We start from the raw sequence: 25,765 nt of genomic DNA, 5'->3' as shown, positions 1-25,765 counted from the left end.
TAACAAAGATTCCACTACGTGCCAGGGTCTGATGATGACAAGGATGATGTAGGTGGGGATCTCTAATTAAGATGGGAGGTTGGTGATGGTGTGTGTGTGGCTGGAGGAGGTTATGATAGAGGGTAAATTGGAGGACAGGACCTAAAATCTGTGGTAGAGCCAATGAGATTGCTGTAAACTGAACGTTTGTGTCCACCCAAAATTCATATATTGAAGTCCTAACCCTCAATGTGGTGGTATGGTGATGGGGCCTTTCGATTAGACAAGGTCATGAGGGTGGAGGCCTCATGATGGGATTGATGTCCTTATACAAAGAGACACCAGAGAGCTTACTCTCTGCCATGTGAGACAAGGTGGGAGTCTGCAAGCCAGGAAGAGGGCCTTCATCAGAACCTGACCATGCTGACACCGTGATCTTGGACTTCTTGCTTCTAGAACTGTGAGAAAACAGAGATGGATTTCTTCATAATAGAAATATAGGGGAGATAATCGAGTGGAACACAGTTATGGGGAGGGGGGAGCTATGTGGTAGGAAAATGGGTAAAAATGTGCTTTTGTATTTGTAATGCATAGAATTACAAATCATGCAAATAGATTAGGGGTTTTATAGCTTTTCTAAAATGCTGAATAATGTTATTGAGCAGATAAACTGCTGAACAGATGTTAAGTAGCTGTTTGTGATGACCCCCTTGGTTCCTCTTGTAAGGTAAGAACATCAAATCAATGATGTAATACAGAAGCCACAAAAAGAAAATTCTTCAAAATTTCCAGCTTACAGGCCTTTTGAAAAATATTTTAAAAAGGGGAAATCTGCAACATTTATAGCCTGTTAATGAGAAGGTCCCTTTATGTTCTTTCAGTATAATGGCTTAAATTTTGTAAAACAGCATAGCATAATTTAGGTCTTATTTTGGGCTTTTTAACACTGAAAAGTAGAAAGGGCATATTTTCCCCAGATCAGAAATAGGGATTAGGTAACTTGCCCTAAGGGTATACAAAGATCAATTGCCAGTGCTTAGGGAAGCATCCAATTTATCAGTGTGGTGTGGAGGCACTAGTTTGAAAACTCCAAATTCTTGTGTAGGTAACAAAATAGTTAATGCATAATAGCCCAGTATATGAAATAGGGAAACACTGTGTTTACTAAAATTTTGTTATTGATCTGAAGTAAGAAATGCACTGCAAACTTGAATTAGATAGCAGGAAGGCACAAAGAAGAAGGCTCTTCAAAGAGCTGGGATGCCTGGGTGGCTCAGTCAGTTAAGCGTCTGCCCTCAGCTCAGGTCATGATCCAGAGTCCTGGGATCGGGTCCCACACTGGGCTCCCTGCTCAGCGGGGAGCCTGCTTCTCCCTCTCCCTCTGCCACTCCCCCTGCTTGCGCGCTCTCTCTCTGACAAATAAATAAATAAATAAAAATCTTTAAAAAACCCACAAAGAGCCACTAGCCTAATAAATGCTGGAAATTGCAAAGTATAGCATTGTAATATGTTTTAAAATATAAAAAAATCGTTAGCTAAACTTTGCTTGGTTTTGCAGATAGATTTACCATGAATATTTCTAAAACCCTCCAATACTTGCAATATTTGTACCATAAGCTTTCCATACTTCTAGAATTGTCTAATATTTGTGCATTGGACAAATATAAAAGACTCATATACTTACATGCAATTGGGTGCTTCTAATAAAATCCAATATTGGCAAGATTCGCTTCCCCATTGTCTCCATGTGTCTCACTGTGTCTTCTTTGGTCAGCGGACTGAAGGGAGCTTTATGTTCTAAAAATTGTAACAATAAACTTTTATACTACTTTTTCCAGACTTCCATTTCAAAATGCTTTCTTTAGCAAGCTATAAACAGATATCTCAATGTTAACAGATATGAAATCTTTAGTGTAGAAACTAGCACCATCCCTAGACCACATGCATAGCAATGAAAGATCTATGAGGAGAAAGGCAGAGGAGACATTGCCCTTTAGAGACTATCATTTATTCATTTTGTTGTGTTTCCTGATTGAGAGATCTAAGAGACAGCCTATAACAATTCATCCCTCTCTGCAGAGTATGTTTTTCCCGACTTGTGAAAAAATGTTGTCATAAATGTGTCTGATTGTTGTTTTGTTCCTCCCAGGTATTATTCAAGTGTGCAGATCCCATTGACTTTGAATGTAGCTTGAAGTTGAGCTAAGTCTCAGAGAATAGAGTGCCAGACAAAACACAAATCCTTAATTATGTGGGTAGAGTTGAAGGAAGAAATTCAACCTGTCATGAATTTTGCCCACAAATCTGAGACTTCGACTCCATGTGAATATTTTCTTGAGTTTTGGAAGTTTCATCAGAATTACTGAATACCATTTAACTGTAATAACTCTTCAGGAGATCTAAGCTCTCGGTTAACTATATAAGAAAAGAGTGGAACAAATATCAATATAATAACAGATAATCCAAGTGATTTAAGTCTGTCATTGGCTATATTTTTGATTTCACATAAGTATTTTGGATAATTTTCTTCTACATTTGTTAATTGATTATGACAAAAACTTGTATTCTTAAGTGCCTTATGCTTAGGCGCTGGTGATAGCATGGTTGGGGTGAGATGGTTGGAATGAGGGAGGCGGACATTCTAGAAATGTGTTGGTCTTGGGGGAACCTGAATCCCAGGTATTGTTAACTAACCCACAAGGAAGATTGGAAGGAGTTCATTATAACCTGATAAACATTTTTTGGGGGCCTAGCCCATCTATATGCTAGGCCTTATGATGAATAAGACTTGATGAAGAATGCACAAATCCTGCCTTGTAACAGCATGAAAGGATAAAAATAAGTCCAGGTGATTTACCTGTAAATGTAGGCAGCTTTCTACTTGATAGTTTTTCCAAAAATTTCCCATCTTCTTTGTTTTTGAACCCAAGAGTCAGGAGATATTGTTGGGGAGGAAAAGATGACCAGTCAACTGTCTGAGGCAATATGTGGAGTCCTTGGAAATCTGAAATACAACAGGAAATGAATGAAAGACATTGATAACAAAGGGTATTTTTTTCTCTCCTAAATTTTAGGAACTGTACTTGGAAGACATGATAAATATAAATATTAAAGATACAAAGTAAAAGTATATGTATCGAAATGTCAAATAGATGATATATCAAAATCACATTTCATTATTTATACTTTTCTTAAAATATAAACACACACAGAACATAGTAGTATAATATGGTTGGGTTCCATGGATCTCTTTCCCCATATTCAAAATAATAGAAAATTGAGGACCAGCTTGTAGGCTTAATAGTTTTCTATGTGCTCTTTTCAAGAGAATTTGATTTTTCTGTTCATAGTTTAAGATTTAAAGAAATAATGTTATACGAAAGGAAAGAGAACAATTACCAAGTGAGAATTAAAATATCAGGCAATTTAGTTACCATCTCTCCCATAGCTAAAGAAAATTTGAAATGACAAACGTACCGACTTTTGCAATTGACTTGGAAATAATTCAAGTGTCATGAAAAAGGTTGTAAAACAGACTCATATACTTACTGACCATGAGAGCTATTTACTGAGCCCTTACTTTCTACCTTCCCTTCTTCTAAGTACTTTGTGCAGATTGTCTCTTTTTAAATTTAATTAATTAATTTATTTATTTTTGTGCATAATTAAGTTTTTATTTATTTATTTATTTTTTAAAAATTATTATGTTAATCACCATACATTACATCATTAGTTTTTGATGTAGTGTTCCATGATTCATTGTTTGCATGTAACACCCAGTGCTCCATGCAGAACGTGCCCTCCTTAATACTCTCTCCTTTTTTAAAGATTTTATTCATTTATTTATTTTAGAGATAGAGGGAGGGAGGGAGAGAGAGAATGAGTAAGCAGGGGGAGGGGCAAAGGGAGAGGGACAGCAGATTCCACTCTGAACAAGGCACCCAAGGTGGGGCTCGGTCCCAGGACCCTGAGATCATGACCTGAGGCAAAATCAAGAGTTGGGGGCTTAACCGACTGAGCCACCTAGGTGCTCCAGTGCAGTGTCTTTTTAAATCCTCATGGTAACTTCACAAAATTGGTGCTTTGTCCCCATTTTATGAATAGGAAGTTGAGGTACACTTACAAAATGGGAGGTGACTTACAAAAGAACACAACCTATAAGTGGACAAAGCAGGATTCACACCTAGCGATCTGACTCCAGAGACCTAACCAATGTATTCTGCTTCAGGCTTGCTTGGCTCTTGATTACTTTCAATATAGGGACAGATGTCATCCGTGGAGTCTTGGTGGCCAGATTCACTTAATTCATTTCCATTCTGAGTAATAAAACTTTGGTTAATTATGATAGACTTCACAAATGAAGGATGATGAACAGAGGGTTTAATGAGCTCTCCCTACTTAACACTGCCGGAAAGGGAAAAAGATGAAATTCCAAAAATCCTTGAATTATGATTTAGTTAAAGGTCAATTTTTAATGTAGAATTGGAACTTAAATGGTAATGATTCAGATATAGCCTTCATTATTTATCTGTAATCTGTCTTTAAAAAATAATAGATGCAGGGGTGCCTGGGTGGTGCAGTTGGTTAAGTGGCCGACTCTTGACTTTAGCTCAGGTCATGATCTCACGGTCCTGGGATTGAGCCCCTCGTGGGGCTCTGAGTTCAGCACAGAGTCTGCTTGAGATTCTCTCTCCCTCGCCCTCTGCCCCTCCTCCTGCTTGTGCACTGTCTCTCTCTAAAATAAATAAATAAATCTTAAAAAAAATAATAGATGTAGTAAACCATGAGTGTTTTTATCCACCCTCCCTGGCATCCTCCATTCTTGTTTTTAGCTGCAGAACCCTTTGTTCAAACTAAAATTTACTAAGAAGCCTCAGATTTAAAGTTGCTAAAAGTAGAGCTGTTCTGTTTGGAGCCTAGGACACTGACCACCCACCCTCGTGATTATACCCCATTCTACACTTCACATGCAATAGCCGCCTTAAACCCTACCCCAGAACAATTTTTCAAAGCTCTTTGGCACATTTTGGTTAAGTAAATAGGGTATGCTTGTCAAACAGAGAGTTAACATGTATGCTTACTATCGAAAAAATTAAAATATCACACAATATCTTTTAAACACACAGAACAAAATATATTAGACATGCTTTAGCCTTTCTTTGGTGACTCAAGATCAGAAATCCCTTTAGATTTTTTTTTATTCTTATGTTAATCCCCATACAGTACATCATTAGTTTTAGATGAAGTGTTCCATGATTCATTGTTTGTGCATAACACCCAGTGCTCCATGCAGAATGTGCCCTCCTCAATACCCACCACCAGGTTAACCCATCCTCCCACCCCCCTCCCCTCTAGAACCCTGTTTGTTTTTCAGAGTCCATCGTCTCTCATGGTTCGTCTACCCCTCCGATTTCCCCCGCTTCATTCTTCCCCTCCCGCTACCTTCTTCTTCTTCTTTTTTTTTCCTTAACATATATTGCATCATTTGTTTCAGAGGTACAGATCTGAGATTCAACAGTCTTGCACAATTCACAGCGCTTACCAGAGCACATACCCTCCCCAGTGTCTATCACCCAGTCACCCCTTCCCTCCCACCCCACCCCCCACTCCAGCAACCCTCAGTTTGTTTCCTACAATTAAGAATTCCTCATATCAGTGAGATCATATGATACATGTCTTTCTCTGTTTGACTTATTTCACTCAACATAATACCCTCCAGTTCCATCCACGTCGTTGCAAATGGCAAAATCTCATTCCTTTTGATGGCTGCATAATATTCCATTGTATATATATACCACCTCTTCTTTATCCATTCATCTGTCGATGGACATCTTGGCTCTTTCCACAGTTTGGCTATTGTGGACATTGCTGCTATAAACATCGGGGTGCACGTAACCCTTTGGATCCCTACTTTTGTATCTTTGGGGTAAATACCCAGTAGTGCAATTGCTGGATCGTATGGTAGCTCTATTTTCAACTTTTTGAGGAACCTCCATACAGTTTTCCAGAGTGGCTGCACCAGCTTGAATTCCCACCAACAGTGTAGGAGGGTTCCCCTTTCTTCGCATCCCCGCCAACATCTGTCATTTCCTGACTTGTTAATTTTAGCCATTCTGACTGGTGTGAGGTGGTATCTCATTGAGGTTTTGATTTGGATTTCCCTGATGCCGAGCGATATTGAGCACTTTTTCATGTGTCTGTTGGCCCTTTGGAGGTCTTCTTTGCAGAAATGTCTGTTCATGTCTTCTGTCCATTTCTTGATTGGATTCTTTGTTCTTTGGGTGTTGAGTTTGATGAGTTCTTTATAGATTTCAGATACTAGCCCTTTATCTGATATGTCATTTGCAAATATCTTCTCCCGTTCTGTCGGTTGTCTTTTGGTTTTGTTGACTGTTTCCTTTGCTTTGCAAAAGCTTTTTATCTTGATGAAGTCCCAATAGTTCATTTTTGCCCTTGCTTCCATGCCTTTGGCGATGTTTCTAGGAAGAAGTTGCTGCGGCTGAGGTCAAAGAGGTTGCTGCCTGTGTTCTCCTTTAGGATTTTGATGGACTCCTGTCTCACATTGAGGTCTTTCAACCCTTTGGAGTCTATTTTTGTGTGTGGTGTAAGGAAATGGTCCAGTTTCATTCTTCTGCATGTGGCTATCCAATTTTCCCAACACCATTTGTTGAAGAGACTGTCTTTGTTCCACTGGACATTCTTTCCTGCTTTGTCAAAGATGAGTTGACTGTAGAGTTGAGGGTCCATTTCTGGGCTCTCTATTCTGTTCCATTGATCTATGTGTCTGTTTTTGTGCCAGTACCATGCTGTCTTGATGATGACAGCTTTGTAATAGAGCTGGAAGTCCGGAATTGTGATGCCTCCAGCTTTGCTTTTCTTTTTCAACATTCCTCTGGCTATGCGGGGTCTTTTCTGGTTCCATACAAATTTTAGGATTATTTGTTCCATTTCTTTGAAAAAAGTGGATGGTATTTTGATGGGGATTGCATTGAATGTGTAGATTGCTCTAGGTAGCATTGACATCTTCACAATATTTGTTCTTCCAATCCATGAGCATGGAACGTTTTTCCATTTCTTTGTGTCTTCCTCAATTTCTTTCATGAGTATTTTATAGTTTTCTGAGTACAGATCCTTTGTCTCTTTGGTTAGATTTATTCCTAGGTATCTTATGGTTTTGGGTGCAATTGTAAATGGGATCAACTCCTTAATTTCTCTTTCTTCTGTCTTGTTGGTGTATAGGAATGCCACTGACTTCTGTGCATTGATTTTATATCCTGCCACTTTACTGAATTCCTGTATGAATTCTAGCAGTTTTGGGGTGGAGTCTTTGGGGTTTTCCACATAAAGTATCATATCATCTGCAAAGAGTGAGAGTTTGACTTCTTCTTTGCCAATTTGGATGCCTTTGATTTCTTTTTGTTGTCTGATTGCTGTGGCTAGGACTTCCAATACTATGTTGAATAGCAGTGGTGATAGTGGACATCCCTGCCGCGTTCCTGACCTTAGGGGGAAAGCTCTCAGTTTTTCCCCATTGAGAATGATATTCGCTGTAGGTTTTTCATAGATGGCTTTTATGATATTGAGGTATGTACCCTCTATCCCTATACTCTGAAGAGTTTTGATCAAGAAAGGATGCTGTACTTTGTCAAAAGCTTTTTCTGCATCTATTAAGAGGATCATATGATTCTTGTTCTTTCTTTTGTTAATGTATTGTATCACATTGATTGATTTGCGGATGTTGAACCAACCTTGCAGCCCAGGGATAAATCCCACTTGGTCATGGTGAATAATCCTTTTAATGTACTGTTGGATCCTATTGGCTAGTATTTTGGTGAGAATTTTTGCATCCATGTTCATCAGGGATATTGGTCTGTAATTCTCCTTTTTGATGGGGTCTTTGGTTTTGGGATCAAGGTAATGCTGGCCTCATAAAATGAGTTTGGAAGTGTTCCTTCCATTTCTATTTTTTGGAACAGTTTCAGAAGAATAGGTATTAATTCTTCTTGAAATGTTTGGTAGAATTCCCCTGGGAAGCCATCTGGCCCTGGGCTTTTGTTTTTTGGGAGATTTTTGATGACTGCTTCAATTTCCTTAGTGGTTATAGGTCTGTTCAGGTTTTCTATTTCATCATGGTTCAGTTTGGGTAGTTGATACATCTCTAGGAATGCCTCCATTTCTTCCAGGTTATCTAATTTGCTGGCATAGAGTTGCTCATAATATGTTCTTATAATTGTTTGTATTTCTTTGGTGTTGGTTGTGATCTCTCCTCTTTCATTCATGATTTTGTTGATTTGGGTCATTTCTCTTCTCTTTTTGATAAGTCTGGCCAGGGGTTTATCAATCTTGTTAATTCTTTCAAAGAACCAGCTCCTAGTTTCGTTGATCTGTTCTACTGTTCTTTTAGTTTCTATTTCATTGATTTCTGCTCTGATCTTTATGATTTCTCTTCTCCTGCTGGGTTTAGGCTTTATTTGCTGTTCTTTCTCCAGCTCCTTTAGGTGTAGGGTAGGTTGTGTACTTGAGACCTTTCTTGTTTCTTGAGAAAGGCTTGTATTGCTATATACTTTCCTCTTAGGACTGCCTTTGCTGCATCCCAAAGATTTTGAATAGCTGTGTTTTCATTTTCATTGGTTTCCATGTATTTTTTTAATTCTTCTTTAATTTCCTGGTTGACCCATTCATTCTTCAGTAGGATGCTCTTTAGCCTCCATGTATTTGAGTTCTTTCCGACTTTCGTCTTGTGATTGAGTTCTAGTTTCAAAGCATTGTGGTCTGAAAATAGGCAGGGAATGATCCCAATCTTTTGGTATCGGTTGAGACCTGATTTATGACCTAGGATGTGATCTATTCTGGAGAATGTTCCATGGGCACTAGAGAAGAATGTGTATTCCGTTGCTTTGGGGTGGAATGTTCTGAATAGGTCTGTGAAGTCCATTTGGTCCAGTGTGTCATTTAAAGTCTTTATTTCCTTGTTGATCTTTTGCTTAGATGATCTGTCCATTTCAGTGAGGGGGGTGTTAAAGTCCCCCACTATTATTGTATTGTTGTCGATGTGTTTCTTTGCTTTTGTTATTAATTGCCTTATATAATTGGCTGCTCCCATGTTAGGGGCATAGATATTTACAATTGTTAGATCTTCTTGTTGGATAGATCCTTTAAGTAGGATATAATGTCCTTCCTCATCTCTTATTACAGTCTTTGGTTTAAAATCTAATTTGTCTGATATAAGGATTGCCACCCCAGCTTTCTTTTGGTGTCCATTAGCATGGTAAATGGTTTTCCACCCCCTCACTTTCAATCTGGGGGTGTCTTTGGTTCTAAAATGAGTCTCTTGCAGACAGCATATCGATGGGTCTTGTTTTTTAATCCAGTCTGATAGCCTGTGTCTTTTGATTGGGGCATTGAGCCCATTTACATTCAGGGTAACTATTGAAAGATAGGAATTTAGTGCCATTGTATTGCCTGTAAGGTGACTGTTACCGTATATTGTCTGTGTTCCTTTCTGGTCTATGTTGCTTTTAGGCTCTCTCTTTGCTTAGAGGACCCCTTTCAAGATTTCCTGTAGGGCTGGTTTTGTGTTTGCAAATTCCTTTAGTTTTTGTTTGTCCTGGAAGCTTTTTATCTCTCCTTCAATTTTCAATGACAGCCTAGCTGGATAGAGTATTCTTGGCTGCATATTTTTCTCATTTAGTGCTCTGAATATATCCTGCCAGCCCTTTCTGGCCTGCCAGTCTCTGTGGATAATCTAATGTTTCTACCATTGTAGGTTACATATCTCTTCTCCCGAGCTGCTTTCAGGATTTTCTCTTTGTCTATGAGACTCGTAAGTTTTACTATTAGATGTCGGGGTGTTGACCTATTTTTATTGATTTTGAGAGGGGTTCTCTGTGCTTCCTGGATTTTGATGCCTGTTTCCTTCCCCAAATTAGGGAAGTTCTCTGCTATAATTTGCTCCATTATACCTTCTGCCCCTCTCTCTTTCTTCTTCTTCTGGGATCCCAATTATTCTAATGTTGTTTCGTCTTATGGTATCGCTTATCTCTTGAATTCTGCCCTCGTGATCCAGTAGTTGTTTATCTCTCTTTTTCTCAGCTTCTTTATTTTCCATCATTTCATCTTCTATATTACTGATTCTCTCTTCTGCCTCATTTATTCTAGCAGTTAGCGCCCCCATTTTTGATTGCACCTCATTAATAGCCTTTTTGATTTCTACTTGGTTGGATTTTAGTTCTTTTACTTCTCCAGAAAGGGTTTCTCTAATAACTTCCATATTTCTTTCAAGCCCAGCTAGTATCTTTAAAGTGATGATTCTGAACTCTAGATCTGACATTGTACTAATGTCTGTATTGAGTAGGTCCCTGGCAGTCGGTACTACCTCTTGTTCTTTTTGTTGAGGTGATTTTTTCCATCTTGTCATTTTGTGCAGAGGAGAATAGATTAATGAGAGAACAAAATGCTAGCAGAGTAACAACGTCCCCAGAAAATACACTCTAAACAAATCAGAAAAGACCTGAAGCAGTGGGAAAAGAAAGGGAAAGAGGGAAAAAAGAGAGAAAAAAAAAAGATAAAAACAAAAACAAACAAAACAAAACAACAACTACAACAAAAAAACCAGAATGTGATCAAATATGATCAGGCCGGTATATAGATCAGTGCCACACACTAGATTTGGGGTGTATTTTGATCTTTTAGAAGAAAGTGCCTCCCAAAATTTTAAAGAAAGAAAAACTTATATATGTACAAAAATAAGGGTTGATATGATGAAGGGATGGAATATGACTGTAACGATGGAAATTATAAAAAATTTTATAAAAGGAATTGATAAGAAGTTGTTTGAAAAAGAAAGAAGAGGATTTAAAAAAAGAAAAAAGAAAAAAAAAGGGAGAGGATGTGATCAGGCAGGGGAATAGAAAACACCATATACTAGAGATTTAGGGTATATTTTAATCTGTTAGAAGAAACTATCTCAAAATTTTAAAGAGAGAACAACTTATATATATAAGCCAAAAATATGGGTAACTCCTATGAAGGGATAGAATATGACTCTAAAAATGAAAAATAAAAATGTTTTTTTTAAAAAAAGGGATTGATAAGATGTTGGTTGAAAAAGGGAAAAAGAAAAATTCAAAAAGAAAAAAAAAGACAGTTAAAAAAAATTAACTTTGAAAGACTAAAGAATCATGGTAAAAAAGCCATGAATTCTATGTGCAGTATTCCCCTAGCGCTGGAGTTCTGCCGTTCTCATTGATCGGTAAACTTGGTCTTGGCTGGCTGTTCTCGCTGATCTTCTGGGGAGGGGCCTGTTGCCGTGGTTTCCGAATGTCTCTGCCGGAGGCGGAATTGCCCCACCCTTGCCACCTCCCGGCTAAGTAATCTGCTCGGGTTTGCTCTCCGGGGGTTTTTGTTCCCTGCGAGCTTTCCGTACAGTTTTAGAGGCTGAGAGTGAAAATGGTGGCCTCCCAATCTCCGCCCAGGAGGAGCCGAGAACTCGGGGCCCCGCTCCTCAGTGCACCCCAGAGAAAAACCGTCAGCCACTCCCGTCTCCCCGGTCTCTGGCTGCACTCCGTGCTCACCCGGCCTGTGACCGCGCGTTTCTATCTCTGGCACCCGACCCCGGGTGGAGTCTCCAAACCCAGCAGATCCCTGCAGTGCACTCCCGCGCGGCTCCTCCCGGGGGAGGAAGGTGAGTCTCCCCGGATCTGCCACTTGTTGGGTCCCTGCTGGAGGAGCAGGGGCCCGACTGTGCCGCGGATCATGGTTTATGGCAACCCCGAGCTGAGAGCCCGCGCCTGGGCTCTGCCTCTGCAGCCGGCTTCCCCGCTCAGATACCTGGGAGCTCTGCCACACTCAGGCACCCCCGGTCTTTCTGTGACCCCGAGGGTCCTGAGACCACACTGTCCCGGAGGGTTCCACCCCCCGCTTAGCCACCAGAGCAACGTCCCTCAGCGGAGCAGACTTTTAAAAGTTCCGATTTTGTGCTCCGCGGCTCTATCACTTGCCAGAAGCGGCCGACGGAGGCCCCTCCCCCGCCGTCTATCCTCCCGAATATCGCCTCGGATTCACTTCTCCGCACGTCCTACCTTCCAGAAAGTGGTCGCTTTTCTGTTCAGAGAGTTGTTGCTCTTCTTTTCTTCGATCTCCTGTTGAGTTTGTAGGTGTTCAGAATGGTTTGATCCCTATCCAGCTGAATTCCTGAGAGGAGACGAAATCCAGGTCTCCTACTCCTCCGCCATCTTGCTCCGCCCCTCCCTTTAGATTTTTGAGGGCTAACATTTATCTGGCACTTCTGTGCTATATACTTTTTCAGGATTATCTTTTTCACTAACAACCATTCAGGACAGGGCATATTATTATGCCCAGCTTACAGATGGCAAAACTGAAGCTTCAAGAAGAGGTTGCAAACTTGCCTAAGGTCACACAGTGAGCAAATGGAGGGGCCAGAATTGAAAGTCAGGGAGCTGGACATCAAAACTTAATTCCCAAAACTATCCCCAGGACAATTTAGCCATGACAATAATCATCACTCTGAAAATCAATGGGAAAGGTGTTCCAGAAACATGGCAATGCCAATAAATAGATGGTTTTAACAGACACGATTCTAGATAGAACATTTCCTACCCTGTCTAAAAAAGTACAGCAAGCACACAAGCGTTCTCAGAACTAATAGAGTAACTTTTGTGTGCTTTCAACATGCCTCTTGAGTTGGTGTTTGAATTACGAACTGCTTCCACTTAAAAGGAGGTGTCATTTCTATAAACATGATAAAAATGTGATTTCTGCATTTCAATTTCAAAAGTGCAGGAAGTTTCTTTGCTTTTGAAATCTGCATTAGATCATCACAGAAACACCTAATACTGCTTGCTTCCAACCTAATACTGTCTTGTTCTCTACGGTAAGGGAAGAGTTTGTCAGTTTTGCTGAAGTTGCTAATAACCAGATCACTTGAAAAAGCAACAAAGTAAAAATAAAAAGGACACTAGCTCACCCTCCTGATAAATGGTCATCACATTTCTTTTGATTGTGGTCATCCTTTAGCACTCTATGAGATGCCAGCATTTATAAATTGTCAGCATTTTCGGGAATTGACATACTCTGGAGGTTGAGGCCAGAACGTATGTGATCCCTGGCTATGGTTTGCTTTTTAATCTGGTTTTGATCCCTGACTTAGAAGGCCTGAGGGCCTCCAGGCCATGCTGGGGATGATGTTGGGGGCTGTCCTATGGAGATGATCTTGGCTTCTTGGGTGTCTCTGGAAGGCCAGAAGCCCCCGGAATAGGTGTGGGAAGTTTTTATGGCTGCTCTGAACTCCACACAAACCCAGAGAGCATGCAGACATAGAAGCTTCTGGATCCCAGGGCTGAAATCTGTTAGCACAGGGAGGGCTCCCGGCAGGACACCTTTAAAACTTTAAGGCCTACACTGAAGTGATAGGATGCCCCAGAGCGGCAAAGTTCAGAAGTGACTGGGGTATGCTGTCCAGAGGCTGGTGTTTGTAGTGGGTTTGCAGAGAGCATCTTGAGATTTGTCATTTTCTGGTGCAGTTCTATTGCCAGAAGCAGCCAGATGTTTGAGAGCTCGATTATATAAATAACAGGAAGACTTTGAGAGGTTGAATTCTTCTTGCTCGTAAATATTGGGTGGATAAAGAAGAGACTGATACTAATAGTGCCAGTGATTAGATTGACTAGTGAAACTAATGTCAGCCCTATAGCTAATTTATTATAAAATATGCTTGCAAAAATAAAAGTATTTTCTGTTCCTTTTGATCCTATATGTTTCATCTTGTGTGTTCGATCTATTATTAACTTCTAGTCGAAGTTTTAAAATGTGAGAGGCCCCTACATTCATACTGTTAAGTTTAGAAAAAATATTTTTTAAAGTATCATTCTTATTTGATTTGTATGCAGAGTAAATTGCAGTTGTATGAACATTTAGCCTAGCAGGTGGTCTATGACCCCAAATGACGACATACTTACCAGATGTTGAATCTCATGTAACATTAATTTGAGTGCTAATTGTTCTCAATTTTATGCTCATAAACCTCTACCTACGTCCGAAAAGCCCTGTGCCCCTGATAGATATGAAAGTTAACCAGATTGTATTTTTTTGTTCTTTGGTAGGAAAATTGAATTGATTAAAAATGTCTTCTTTGCTTCTGTCATGCCAGAAGAACTGAGAAGAAATAAATACCTTAATGCATCCTTTGAAAATTTATCACAATTAGAGATGAAATTTAGATGACCATGACCAAATTTATTATTAAAAAATCAGTTTGCAGGTATGACATAGTTCCAAGTTTTTACCACTAGGACAATGGATGCTTTAAGAAAGAATATCAAAGATAGGTTATGCAGATTATGTTTCCTACAGAAACGTAATCTTGTAATTCTTTTTGAAAGATGTCTCACCTCAACAAAAAAGGATACAGTTTGCCCTTTATCAAGAATCTTTCATCGTACCACAGAAAGCTGTAACTGACCAGTTTTCAGGTCTTCAAATCATTCATGCAGCTTGACCTTCTGTAGGATTGCCCTCCTCCTCCTCCTTGAAGTCACTTCCCTGGAGTTCAGTGACAGTCTCTTTACTTTCTTTCTCTCTGTCTCTGTCTGTCTCTATTTCCCTCTCTCTCCTACACATACACACACACCTTCTGGTTCCTCTTTCGCCCTTGCTCCTCCTGCCTTCTCAGTCAGTGCTCTCCCAAGCTGTCCCTGGCTCACTGATGAGTTCTTCATACACACACTCTTGGGGGCTTTCTCTATTTTTGTGGCTTTAGCTACTACTTCTAAACAAAAGGTTAGAGATCAAAGCTCTGGCCTGGTCTGAAAAATCTTCACCAAATTCAAACACAGCATTTCCAAATGCCTCCTGGGACATTGCTATTGACTCATCATTACAGAAATTACCAGAAGGCAGCAAATAGATTCTTCAAAAGTGATTTTTATAATCTCCACAACTTCCCTCTTCCTTGCTTTTCACCAATGTGTTGTAAGGATAGCCATTATTCACCCAATTATTTGGGCTTAGAATCTGGAAGCCATTGTTGACTTTTCTTTCCTCTTATCTCTGACATTTAGTGAGTCTCAAAAACTAATTAAATCTGCCCATTGTAGTACATCTCATATTAACTCCTTTCTTAGCCTAGCCATTGCTACCACCCTGGTCAAATTTCTGATCACATAACATCTGGATTACAGAAAAAGTTTCCCAACCAGCCTCTCTGCCACCAGTATCATTTAATACCACCACCCAATGAATATTTCTGGAACATTGCCTTTGTGGTTGCCACATCCTTCCTCAGGAACTTCAGTGACTTGTTTCCTGGTATTCAAGGTCTCAACAGTGTGCACCTGTTTCACAATCTATACCTAATTCCTACGTTTTCTCCAGTATAAACCTTTATCATCACCTCTGCTGATTTCACTAATGTGTACCAGCCTGTGCTTATCCTGCTTCTGAACTTTTCTTTGTTCAGAAAACTTCTTTCTACCAAGAAACACCTACATATTCTCCTTTTTGCTTTATTCAGTTGATAACTATCTTTCCAGATGTACCTAATTTAAGTCCTATCTTGTCCATGCAGGTTTTCCTGAATATTTCAATATCCTTCTTCAAACTCTTAAAGAAATCTATACTATTCACTCCAGAGTGAATTTCTTAAGGTTTCATTGGGGTATGTCTTATCTCCCCAACAAGTTTTAATCCTCTTGAGGATGACATCTTCAAGTTATGTTCATGCCCCAAGCATCTAGTAGGCGCTCATCAATATTTGAATCCAAAAACAAACTTTTCCAAATCCTGAATTTTTAATGGTCAAAAAAAAGAACTTCAAAAAATCTTTTTCAAAAAAAGAACTTCAAAAAGAATGAGTAAAATGTTCAAAGCTTCTGAGATATGATTTATCTCTTTGTCACTAAGTGTAGAAAAAAATATCACACAGACTTTGTTCCTTATTTTACCTAAACCTTAAGTGGTTTCTGTTCAACTTATGAAGAGTGAGGGAAGTAAAATAATCAGTATAAACAACTCAATGGAGTAAAATGCTCAACTGAACAGAGCAGCTTTGCCTGGATGGAAAAATTAGTTTCATATTCAGGTTGTACCTTTGCTGCAGCTTGTTCTCTGAGAAATACAAACTCATAGTCACAAAGGAAGATTGGGTTAATAGAGAGAGTTTGACTTAGTGAAACTGTCGACATCACCAGAAAAGCATCTGTGCAAACATGAAATATTGATTGTAGATCAGCAGACTCATCTATATAGATGAGGGATAGCTTTAACTGTTATGAAGTTAAATATCCATAAAATTTAAGCTCTCTGGAAGTAAAGTACAAAACACAGAGGCCATCAGCATCAGTGTATTCTATTGGACACCTCATCATAAGCACAGGCAAAAGTTCTTATGAAAGAACTTTTCAAAGCAAAGTTTTTTAAAAAAGAAAAAGCACAAGAAATTTAAAAACTCTTTTAGAAGTATGCAAATCTGTTAGTGTTCTATCATCACCTTTCTCTAAGTTTCATTTCCTTCTCTATTTTCTGGCGTCTATGTCATTTCTCTGCCCTTTGTCCATAACAAAATGTTCTGACATTTTGGGTTGGAGTAAAAATCTCATTTCTAAAGGTCCCAATTGCTCACTATGAGATGGGACCATGTCAGTGTTATATGACTGCTTTTTACCGATCAGTTTCAGAGTTTAGCTTCTACAGTACCTTCGTAATGCCAACACTTTGTCATTAGTTCTTTCCCAACCATTTTCTGAGTTTTATCTTGTACTCCTTTTAATGCCAATACTTCTATCTTGGAAGTTATCCACAAATTCACATCAGCAAGAAAATAGCAAAAGGCAGCAACTTTGCAGCTAAGTTATCATTATTGCCACCCATAAATTATAAAACAATTTCTACTTTTAAAAACATAGCATATTTTGATTTTTGCATTTGATGTGTAAGAAAGCTCTACGTATAATGAATCTTTGTATAATAAGCTACATTTTCCGTTGACCTTCATTATAATTTCAGAGTTCTAGATGCAAGTGGAAAAAATTGGTTTCCATTCTTAAGATTTGTAATTTTCACTTCAAGCTGCTGGTCTACTTCTCCAAAACCAATCTTTGAATTTTTAAGTTTCTTCTCATAACCCATATATAAACTTTGAAAAAACAGATAATCCCAAAGGATTTTTATGCTTAGTTCATTTCCATTTCACTTGGAATTCATGTTGATTCCAAAATTTTATGTTTAATATGCTGTATTATATTGATTCTGGGAAAGTTCCTTAATTTTATCCCCACCAAAGTAAACCTGAGACAATACAACATTAAAGATACTGCTATTTTCTTCAATATTTATTAGACTCACAATCAAAGAAATAATACAATGTTGTTATAATTCCCATAAACAGCTATATTTTCTAAAGATTTATTTATTTGAGAGAGAGAGCTTGAAAGAGCAGGGAGAGGGAGAGGGAGAGAGAGAATCAAGAGAATCCTAAGCAGACTCCCTACTGAGCATGGAGCCTGACATGGGGCTCGATCTCACAACCCCGAGATCATGACCTGAGCTGAAATCAAGAGTTGGACACACTCAACTGACTCAGCTACCCAGGTGTCTCCAGCTATATTTTTACACTATATAAGAATTAGAATGGACATTGGTTGGTTGGCTACCTACTATGCATTCTCTCCTTACCTCTTTTTTCCCTTACATAATTTCTCAATCTCTACCTGCTCTAAAAATGAGACCTAACTGATGTAGACCAATCAATCCTGGCATTACCTTGACCTCAGTTTTGGTTCAATCATAAACATAAGTGCAATTTGGGCCAATGAGTAAGAGTAAGTCCAGGGACTGTGTGAAAGAGGCACTCACTGTTCTTCAGGACAGTGTGATTTGAGATCTGTAATGACATTTGAGCATTTTGCTATTACTAAAGATCTTAGCACTTGAGGGGATGGTACAGGTAGTGGAGTACCAGGTAGGATTTGAGAATAAAGCTGACTTCAGAAAATAGAGCAGTGAGTGAGCTGTGGGATTAAGCTGCATTTAAAGGCAGTGCTGCCTGTGGATCTTTCAGTAATGTAAATCAATGTGTTCCATGCCTCCCCCCTACCCCTTTAAAACTTAAATATAATGAAGTCTGTTTGAGTTGTGGTTCCTTCCACTTGAAACCAAAGATTTCTGATATCGGGATTTAGCTAGTACTTCAGAATATCTACAAATACTATGGAATCCTTAAAATATTATAGCTGAGATGCAAGGCAGTTATAAACTCTTCAAGAATCTGGGAAGAATATCTTTCTTATTTAAGACACAACAGTTTGAGGATTAGGAATTAATTTTTACAGCTAGACAAAGAGAAAAGTTGAATACATCTTGGTGATGCCATTATTATGATAACATTATTATGACATTATTACCAACAATTAAACTTAAATGTATATTAGCATAATTTTCCTTGATCTTTATCATAATTATTTTTCAGTTTTGGTTAGATTCTACATCTTATAGAAAGTGACTCTTGGATAGTTAACTAAGAATGCATAACAAAAGCCTTACATAATCTGAAAACCTTAATTTTCCTGACTATCTGGATCGGTAATCTACTTATTTGTTTGTTTATACCCACGGTAGAAGTGTAATGACTTGCCTTACATAAATACATATGACATAAGAAAAAGTGTAAAAGAATGTTTGAGGAAAACAGAGCAAAAGGAAAAGTAAGAGATGAGTGATAAAGCCGTAAGTGAGATTAATACACAAAGTGTGTTTTATAAATTTTTATATACTTGTTAGAATTAAACAGGATCAGCATTCTCATTCACAATATTCCTACAGATTAACACTGGGAAGGAACTAATCTATCTATTTATGAGGGAATCAATTTGGGGAGAGTATTTGGAGAGCTTAGAGTGGAAAAGAGTACTTGGAGAGAAGCTGCCATATAAGTGTGTTTGTGTGTGTGTGTGTGTGCGTGTGTGTGTGCATGCATATGTATATGTGTGTGTGTATGTGTATCACAAGGTTTTGCTGAGCATTCTGGATACAGTACCTGTAATACCTGCTTCCTGCCATGTATGCCATTCTAAGAGCTCCGTCTTGCCCCAACCCATCGTGGTTTTTTTTTGTTTTTTGTTTTTTTTTTTTTTAGAGGCTGCAGTAAAAATTTACATTGCTTCCACTTATTTTTGGATTATTAAATGGTATTTCTTTAAATGGCACTCTGTCTTCAGTCAGACCCCATAAGAAAACATACTTAGCAGGATAAATTAAAGTTCCAGGGAGGTCCAGGAGAAATGCAATCATGGAAGGTAAGAGTAGATGATGGAGACCAGAGGCAAACAGTGCTGTAACCTGTTACTGCAAAGGATAAGTGAACTGCTCGTTGAGAAGATAGAACAGTGCCAGAAAATTGCACTTCCCATTGGAAAGACCAACATTTTCATATTTTAAGAACAGAGACTGTAGCTCTCTATATATGAGGGATTTCTGTACTTTGGGAATTATTCTCTGTTTCTAACAAGAATACTGTGGTACAAATATAAGACCATTTATCATCTTTATAACCAACCTGGCCATAACACTTTCATAATAATATTGGGGATATAGGCTCTTTAATTCTATAACCTTTTCCATTTGAGAAAGTGAGTTACAAAGAGGAAAATAGTCTGATCTTGAAAACTTATGATCATGATAGAATTATAACATTTTAAAGAAAAAAGAATAAAATGAGGAATTTTTAACTTCTTGTTTTAGAAAGCATAAGAATGTATTATCCTTACTGGTAAATGATGGCTGAACAAGAACAGGGTTATAAATTTCAGTAAAAAGCAATTCTTAAAGGCCTATTTTAAAACAATATATTATTCCTCTGAACATACATATTTACTCCTGGGAGTTAAATTGCATTGGAAAGACAAAATATGACTCTATCTACCTAAGTGTTAAAGTAATTGATATCTGATCCAGAAAACTTTTCTATTAAACATTACTAAGCATAGATCCATTACAGAATATTTATTTATTTAGCAAATAAATCTTGATATTTTCATCAAGAGGAGACAGGATATGCTAATTGTATTACTTTATTATTATTAAAATACAACCATGAAAGAATAAGAACTATACAAAATTGCATTATTTTGCTGGAATATATGAATAAAAATCTCAAGCAAAATCTTTATAAATGAAAACATAATAATTCTGGGGCTGATGAATTATTATTTGTTTTATATACCCTGACTACTCTGCATGAATCAAACTGGATTTTTCCTTAAATAAGAAAAATGGATAGCTATACTGCTAAAAATTCAGTAATTTTTTTCTCCATGAAACATAATACAACTCTATTATAATATGGCTTTAAGATTTTGGCTGGTCTTACCATATTCCCCAAATAGCAAAGGATGAAGAGTAGGTTCTTGAGGACGTATAAGCCTGGTTGTCCCGAAAGGCAGATTTGAATTTTAACCTTCCCTCATCAGTCTTGTAGACCTTATAAGGGCAATGTGGTTCTAGTGCCTGCCACTGAGGGGGGAGTGGGTTTTTCTCATGATAAATCACTAATTTAGTTGGTCTATTCAGTAAAAAGATTAAAAATATTTATACCTATATGCATTTCGAAATTGATTTATTTTTATAGCTTTCCCCTTTCCATCTGTTTTTCATGTGGAAACCCCTGACATGGGTGACTGTGAACTGGGGGCTAGCTAGAGAAAAATACACTGCCTGGGAAATCTTTATTGTGAAAACTCTTCCTGCTCATTACTACCACCTCGGCTAGCTATTGCTGGGCTCACTGCACTGTCGCAAGACCAAGGAGTAATGAACTCAACACTATCTAGGCTTGGTGAAGGTGACCTGGAGTTGGGCAGAGTTTCTGAGTTGGAGGTTTGTCTGCCAGCCCCTGCTGGGAGAATTCAGGGTGTTAGTCTCCAAGTTTTAATGACAATAACTACTTATCCAGCACAACATACATAGGGAACTCCTCATCCAAGATCTTCAAGGTATAGATTTTATGACCTTCATTGGTTGATTGCTTATTTTGATGACCTCTGTAATTTAGAAATTCTTACTTACAGCCTGCATTTCTCTTGAGGCAGTGAAAACTACATAAGTGTGTTCTGTCTCCCATGGGGCATCAGTGGGTCCCCTGAAATGCTATCTTTCTGTGATGGGTGCAAAGATGTGTGCTTGAGAGCAGTCACCTGTAGCTGTCTGGAGAAGGATGAGTGAGTGTGAAGTAAAAAAGAATGTGTACAAACTCTGAGTGTTTCTGAGCGTGGACGTGATGGCACATGATGGAGTGTTTATTCAGTCATTGCGTTCACATGAATTTATTGTGTGCATTGTGGATGGAGTAACAAGCTGCCTACCTGTTAATGATGTAAGGCAGTGCATTAGAGTAAAGCTACTCTGTTTAACAACAACAAAAACACCCAAAACAAAAGACCTCCAAATCCAAATCTCAGTGATCTAAAGCAAGAGAATTTTGTTTTTTGCTCATGGGTGACCTTCCAAATTGTCATTCAGGGAATCCAAGCTTCTTTTGTCTGTGGCTTCTTCAGTTCCACAGTCCTATCTACAGTGGCCACGGAAAGAGAGTTCTGCATGTTGGGTTTTATGGGCCAGGCCTGGAAGTGGCATGTATTATTTTTGCCCACATCCTATTGGCCATTACTCAGTCACAAGGGAGGCTGGAAATGTATTTTAGTTACATACATGAGAGGAAAAAATAGCTTGGTAAACAACTAGCTAGTCTCTGCCACTTTCAGGGGCAAGGATTTCTATTTCCAAACTGCTCCCTTTGTCTGTTTTCTCCTCCACCATTCTTTTTCTTAATTTTTTAAATTTTTAAAAATTTTATTATGTTATGTTAATCACCATACATTACACCATTAGTTTTTGATGTAGTGTTCCATGATTCATTGTTTGCATATAACACCCAGTGCTCTTCTTCCTCCTCCGTCATTCTTTTAATTAGAGTCAGCCTTCCATTCCACCATTAGAGCTTAGGTGTTAATTGAAAATATTCTCCAGAAGAGTGGAAAAATATAGTCCAATATTCACCCTGAATTACAAATTACTAAAGTCAGATCCTTTCTTAGGAGCAGATATATTATAACACTCCTTAGAATAGAGTCTGGAATATATGTGCCCAATAAATGTTTGAGGAATAAATGAATAGATGAACAAACCACACATCTCCATTGTTGATTCTCTTTTTGTCCTGAGGATCCTGGGATTCTGGAGCATAAAGAAAAGGAGAAGAGACATGGCAGACTAACACAGCGAATTGGATAGAGGGCTAAAACTACTCCCAGTCTTTAGTGGAGTACAGGGGATTTCTAGAGTAAGACCCAGAAGGTGAGTGGGTTCACAAACTAGCATTCTGGCAGGGAAAGGGAATCTCAGAGAATGGCTCTAGGTTGGGCCAGCTTATGTGGTGAGGGTGGTTGGTGTACATATAAAGAAGCATAACACCAAAAGGCAGCATGGAGAACTCGTATATATATCCTTTGGTCACCTAATGTGTCACATAAATGAGCCCATTTGGTCCTGCTCGCCAACAGAGGTGATCTCATGTTGCATTAGCCATGTAATCAGCAGCTGCACCAGCCTGCACCAGACTTTGAAAAAAGAATCTTTCCTCACATACCTAATGACCTCTTTGGACACTGGGTATGCTTGAGCTTTGTGAAAGTTGAAACCAGACCAGGGGGAGAAGAAAATCCCATGGAAAGGGGGAAGGGAAGCTGGTGAATTTGATTAGTTACTGAAGGAAGACTAATTTTTAGAAATGACTGAAGGATACCGAGTCCCTGAGAATGGGATAGAATATATTACTGGCTCTGAACAGACCAAAGATGGATGTGTATAGGTTAAAAAAAAAAGTCTGTTTGCACACATCTGTTTTGTCCAGTCATACCTGCTGCGTGACTATTTGTTGAAGTAAATCACTGAATAAATTTTTGGCAGGTTAGACGCTTCTTAAATTCTATCTACAAGGCAGATAAAAGGAAAATCCTGGTTTTGGGGAAGTGTCAACAAAACAAAATAGCTACTCTCTTTGTGTGACTCACTTTCTAGCTACTGCCTTTGGCTACTGATGCCTGCCCTAATCTCTTGGTACCACCTGTAAGAGGGATACAGATGCTAAAGATAACATTTGATGTTCCTTATTCCTACGCTTTGAGTCCTCATTCATGTTAAAATTGCATAGGGGAAAAGAAGCCAGACCACTAAGACTGTACACATACAGTTAGTAACAGTGGTTTCACTACCATTCCAACAATGACTTTGGGGAAGATCCTTCCCTGATTTGTAACAGTCAAGTAATGTCATCAGTGCAACAGCCTTGTTCACCCAAAGTACAGGTTCTACAGAGCAAGAACCTAACCAATCCCAATGAAATTTAAAATTCTAGACTACCTTCTCTACCTCTGCTTTTCCCTCCAGAAGCTGTGTCTTTCCTCTCTAGTTTCTTATATAGCACTGTCATATTCCAGCAATTAGTAATTATAAAATAATAGAAATGAAATCATTAGTAACTTATAATTATCTTCTTTCCCAACATATAAGATCCTTTAGCATGAATCGTCTTGCCAATAGATCACAATTCATCTTGATAACAGGTTTGATAGAGTTACATGAGACATGAATCTGGCTCATTAATGTCATTATTGTTTTTAAACTCTCAGTGGCAACAGTGCTTCCAAAATATTAATTAATCTTCATGATTTCTCTGTAAAGTAGGTTAAATATAACTAAACTCATTTTACCAGTAGAGGAATTGTCAAACAGGTGATCTCCTCAATGAATTTCTCTTCATTACCAATAGATCCAAGAATAGAAATAGAAAAACTGAATCTAATTCATTTTCTATGACACTAGACAGACATGACTCTTGTTTGCTATTAAGGCTACCCCCCCCAAAACTCTTAAGAGATCCATAACAAAATAATAAATGCTTTATAACAATATAAATGCTTTATAGCAAAAAATGTGAGTTCTGAAACATTTTTATCAACTTCCTCACAAAATGCTCAGAAGTAAATCAGCATCAATGGTCATTACAGCATGCACTGTGCTTTCTTCTCTTCCCTTTCCTTGCTCTCAAATTTTCATTGTTCTTTAGAGATTCACTATTCAATCATCACTACTTATATTTATGTAATACATTTCCTCTGAAGAGCTTGAGGCATTGTGGCGAAAAATAAAGACTATATAGGACCTAAATTTAATGCTTCTATCACACCTCTGCTCTTATCAGATGGAAATGGTGTAGCTCAATGGCAAGGACATGGGTTCAAATCCAAGGCCTGCACCACTGATTTGCTGTGCATCTTTGGAAAAGCTATTTTCTCCGGTTGCTGTTTTCTTGTTTCTAAATGAGAATCATCTTACTCCATAATGCTTGGCACTTTAAAAGTGATCACTAACAGGGGTGCCTGGGTGGCTTAGTCATTAAGCATCTGCCTTCAGCTCAGGACATGATCCTAGGGTCCTAGGATCGAGCCCCACATGGGGCTCCCTGTTCCACGGGAAGCCTGCTTCTCCCTCTCCCACTCCCCTTGCTTGTGTTCCCTCTCTTGCTGTGTCTCTCTTTGTCAAATAAATAAATAAAATCTTTTAAAAAAATAAAATTGATCACTAACAGAGTACATTATTAATCATATAAATCAGTGGCTTGGCCCCAAAACCATGAAAAAAGGAATGAAGGGCTCCTAATGGGAGGATGTGATATTAGGTATGTGCATTTAGAGATTTTCCTTACCATGATAACCATCGAGTGGCTCTTAATACTGTACAAGAAAATCTTTTCTTAATTCAGAATAATGATTGGCACATAGTAGATATTAAAAAGTATTTTTGAATGAATGAATAAAAGCCACTTGCTTCCAAAGAGAAGAAGAGGAAAAAGGGATAATACCCGTGTTGTGTCCTCTATCTACACTTGACCATCCAGATCTCATTTGGATATCAATGATCCAAGAACATAAGGAAAGAGGAAAGTTCGAAGTGTGAGATAGATGGAAGAAGGAAAGTAGAAATAGGAAGCACTGGAAGAAAATTCATCTTCTGGAAAATACTATAATCCTCCAGTTTACTGGTGAAGAATATGGGGAAAGGTGGCATTTTATGACAGGTTATTCCTTCATTTTTAAAAAATTTTAAGAGTTTATTGGGTTCCTGGTTGGTTCAGTCAGTTAAGCATCTGACTCTTGATTTCATCTCAGGTCATGGTCTGAGGGTTGTGAGATCGAGTCCTGCATCAGGCTCCCCACTCAGCAGGGAGTTTGTTTCTCTCCCTCTCCTTCTCCCCTTCCCCCTGCACTCCCTCTCTATAAAAAAAATAATAAATCTTAAAAAAAACTCCTTTTACTTATTTTTTTTAAAAGATTTATTTATTTATTTTAGAGATAGAGAGTGCATGAACAGAGGGAGGGGCGTAGGGAGATGGAGAGGGAATCTCAAGCATAGTCCATGCTGAGTGTGGAGCCCAGTGTAGGGCTCCACCCTGGGAACCTGAGAGTGTGAACTGAGCTGAAATCAAGAACTGGATGCTCAACTGACTGAGCCACCTGGGTACCCCTACCTCTTCTTTTAAAATATAGAAATATCATGGCACAAGAAATATTGTGCTAGACCTAGAGGACTAGTTCTACTTAAAACCTTAAAATAAGTTCCCATTTCAACTCATCAAATTAAAAGAATGTACCTCTAAACAATCCTAAAATTTGTATGGAACCATAAAAGAACTCAAGTAGCCAAAGCAACCTTGGAAAAG

At 38.4% G+C, this 25,765-nt stretch overlaps 1 protein-coding gene across 1 annotated transcript in view; it reads right to left on the bottom strand.

Annotated features, from left to right (window-relative positions):
- Positions 1 to 25,765, bottom strand: part of SPATA16 (spermatogenesis associated 16) — a 213,123-nt gene that overhangs the window by 40,241 nt on the left and 147,117 nt on the right. Inside the window, exons 5-7 of the mRNA XM_021702639.1 lie at positions 4,190 to 4,295; positions 2,837 to 2,983; positions 1,664 to 1,776 (exon numbers count right to left, since the gene is read on the bottom strand). Of these exons, the coding sequence (XP_021558314.1) occupies positions 1,664 to 1,776; positions 2,837 to 2,983; positions 4,190 to 4,295 (366 nt within the window). The remainder of the gene's footprint in view (positions 1 to 1,663; positions 1,777 to 2,836; positions 2,984 to 4,189; positions 4,296 to 25,765) is intronic.

This window comes from Neomonachus schauinslandi, chromosome 1, assembly GCF_002201575.2.
Source record: "Neomonachus schauinslandi chromosome 1, ASM220157v2, whole genome shotgun sequence".
NCBI lineage: Eukaryota > Metazoa > Chordata > Mammalia > Carnivora > Phocidae > Neomonachus > Neomonachus schauinslandi.
This window is presented reverse-complemented; position numbering and strand designations above follow the sequence as displayed.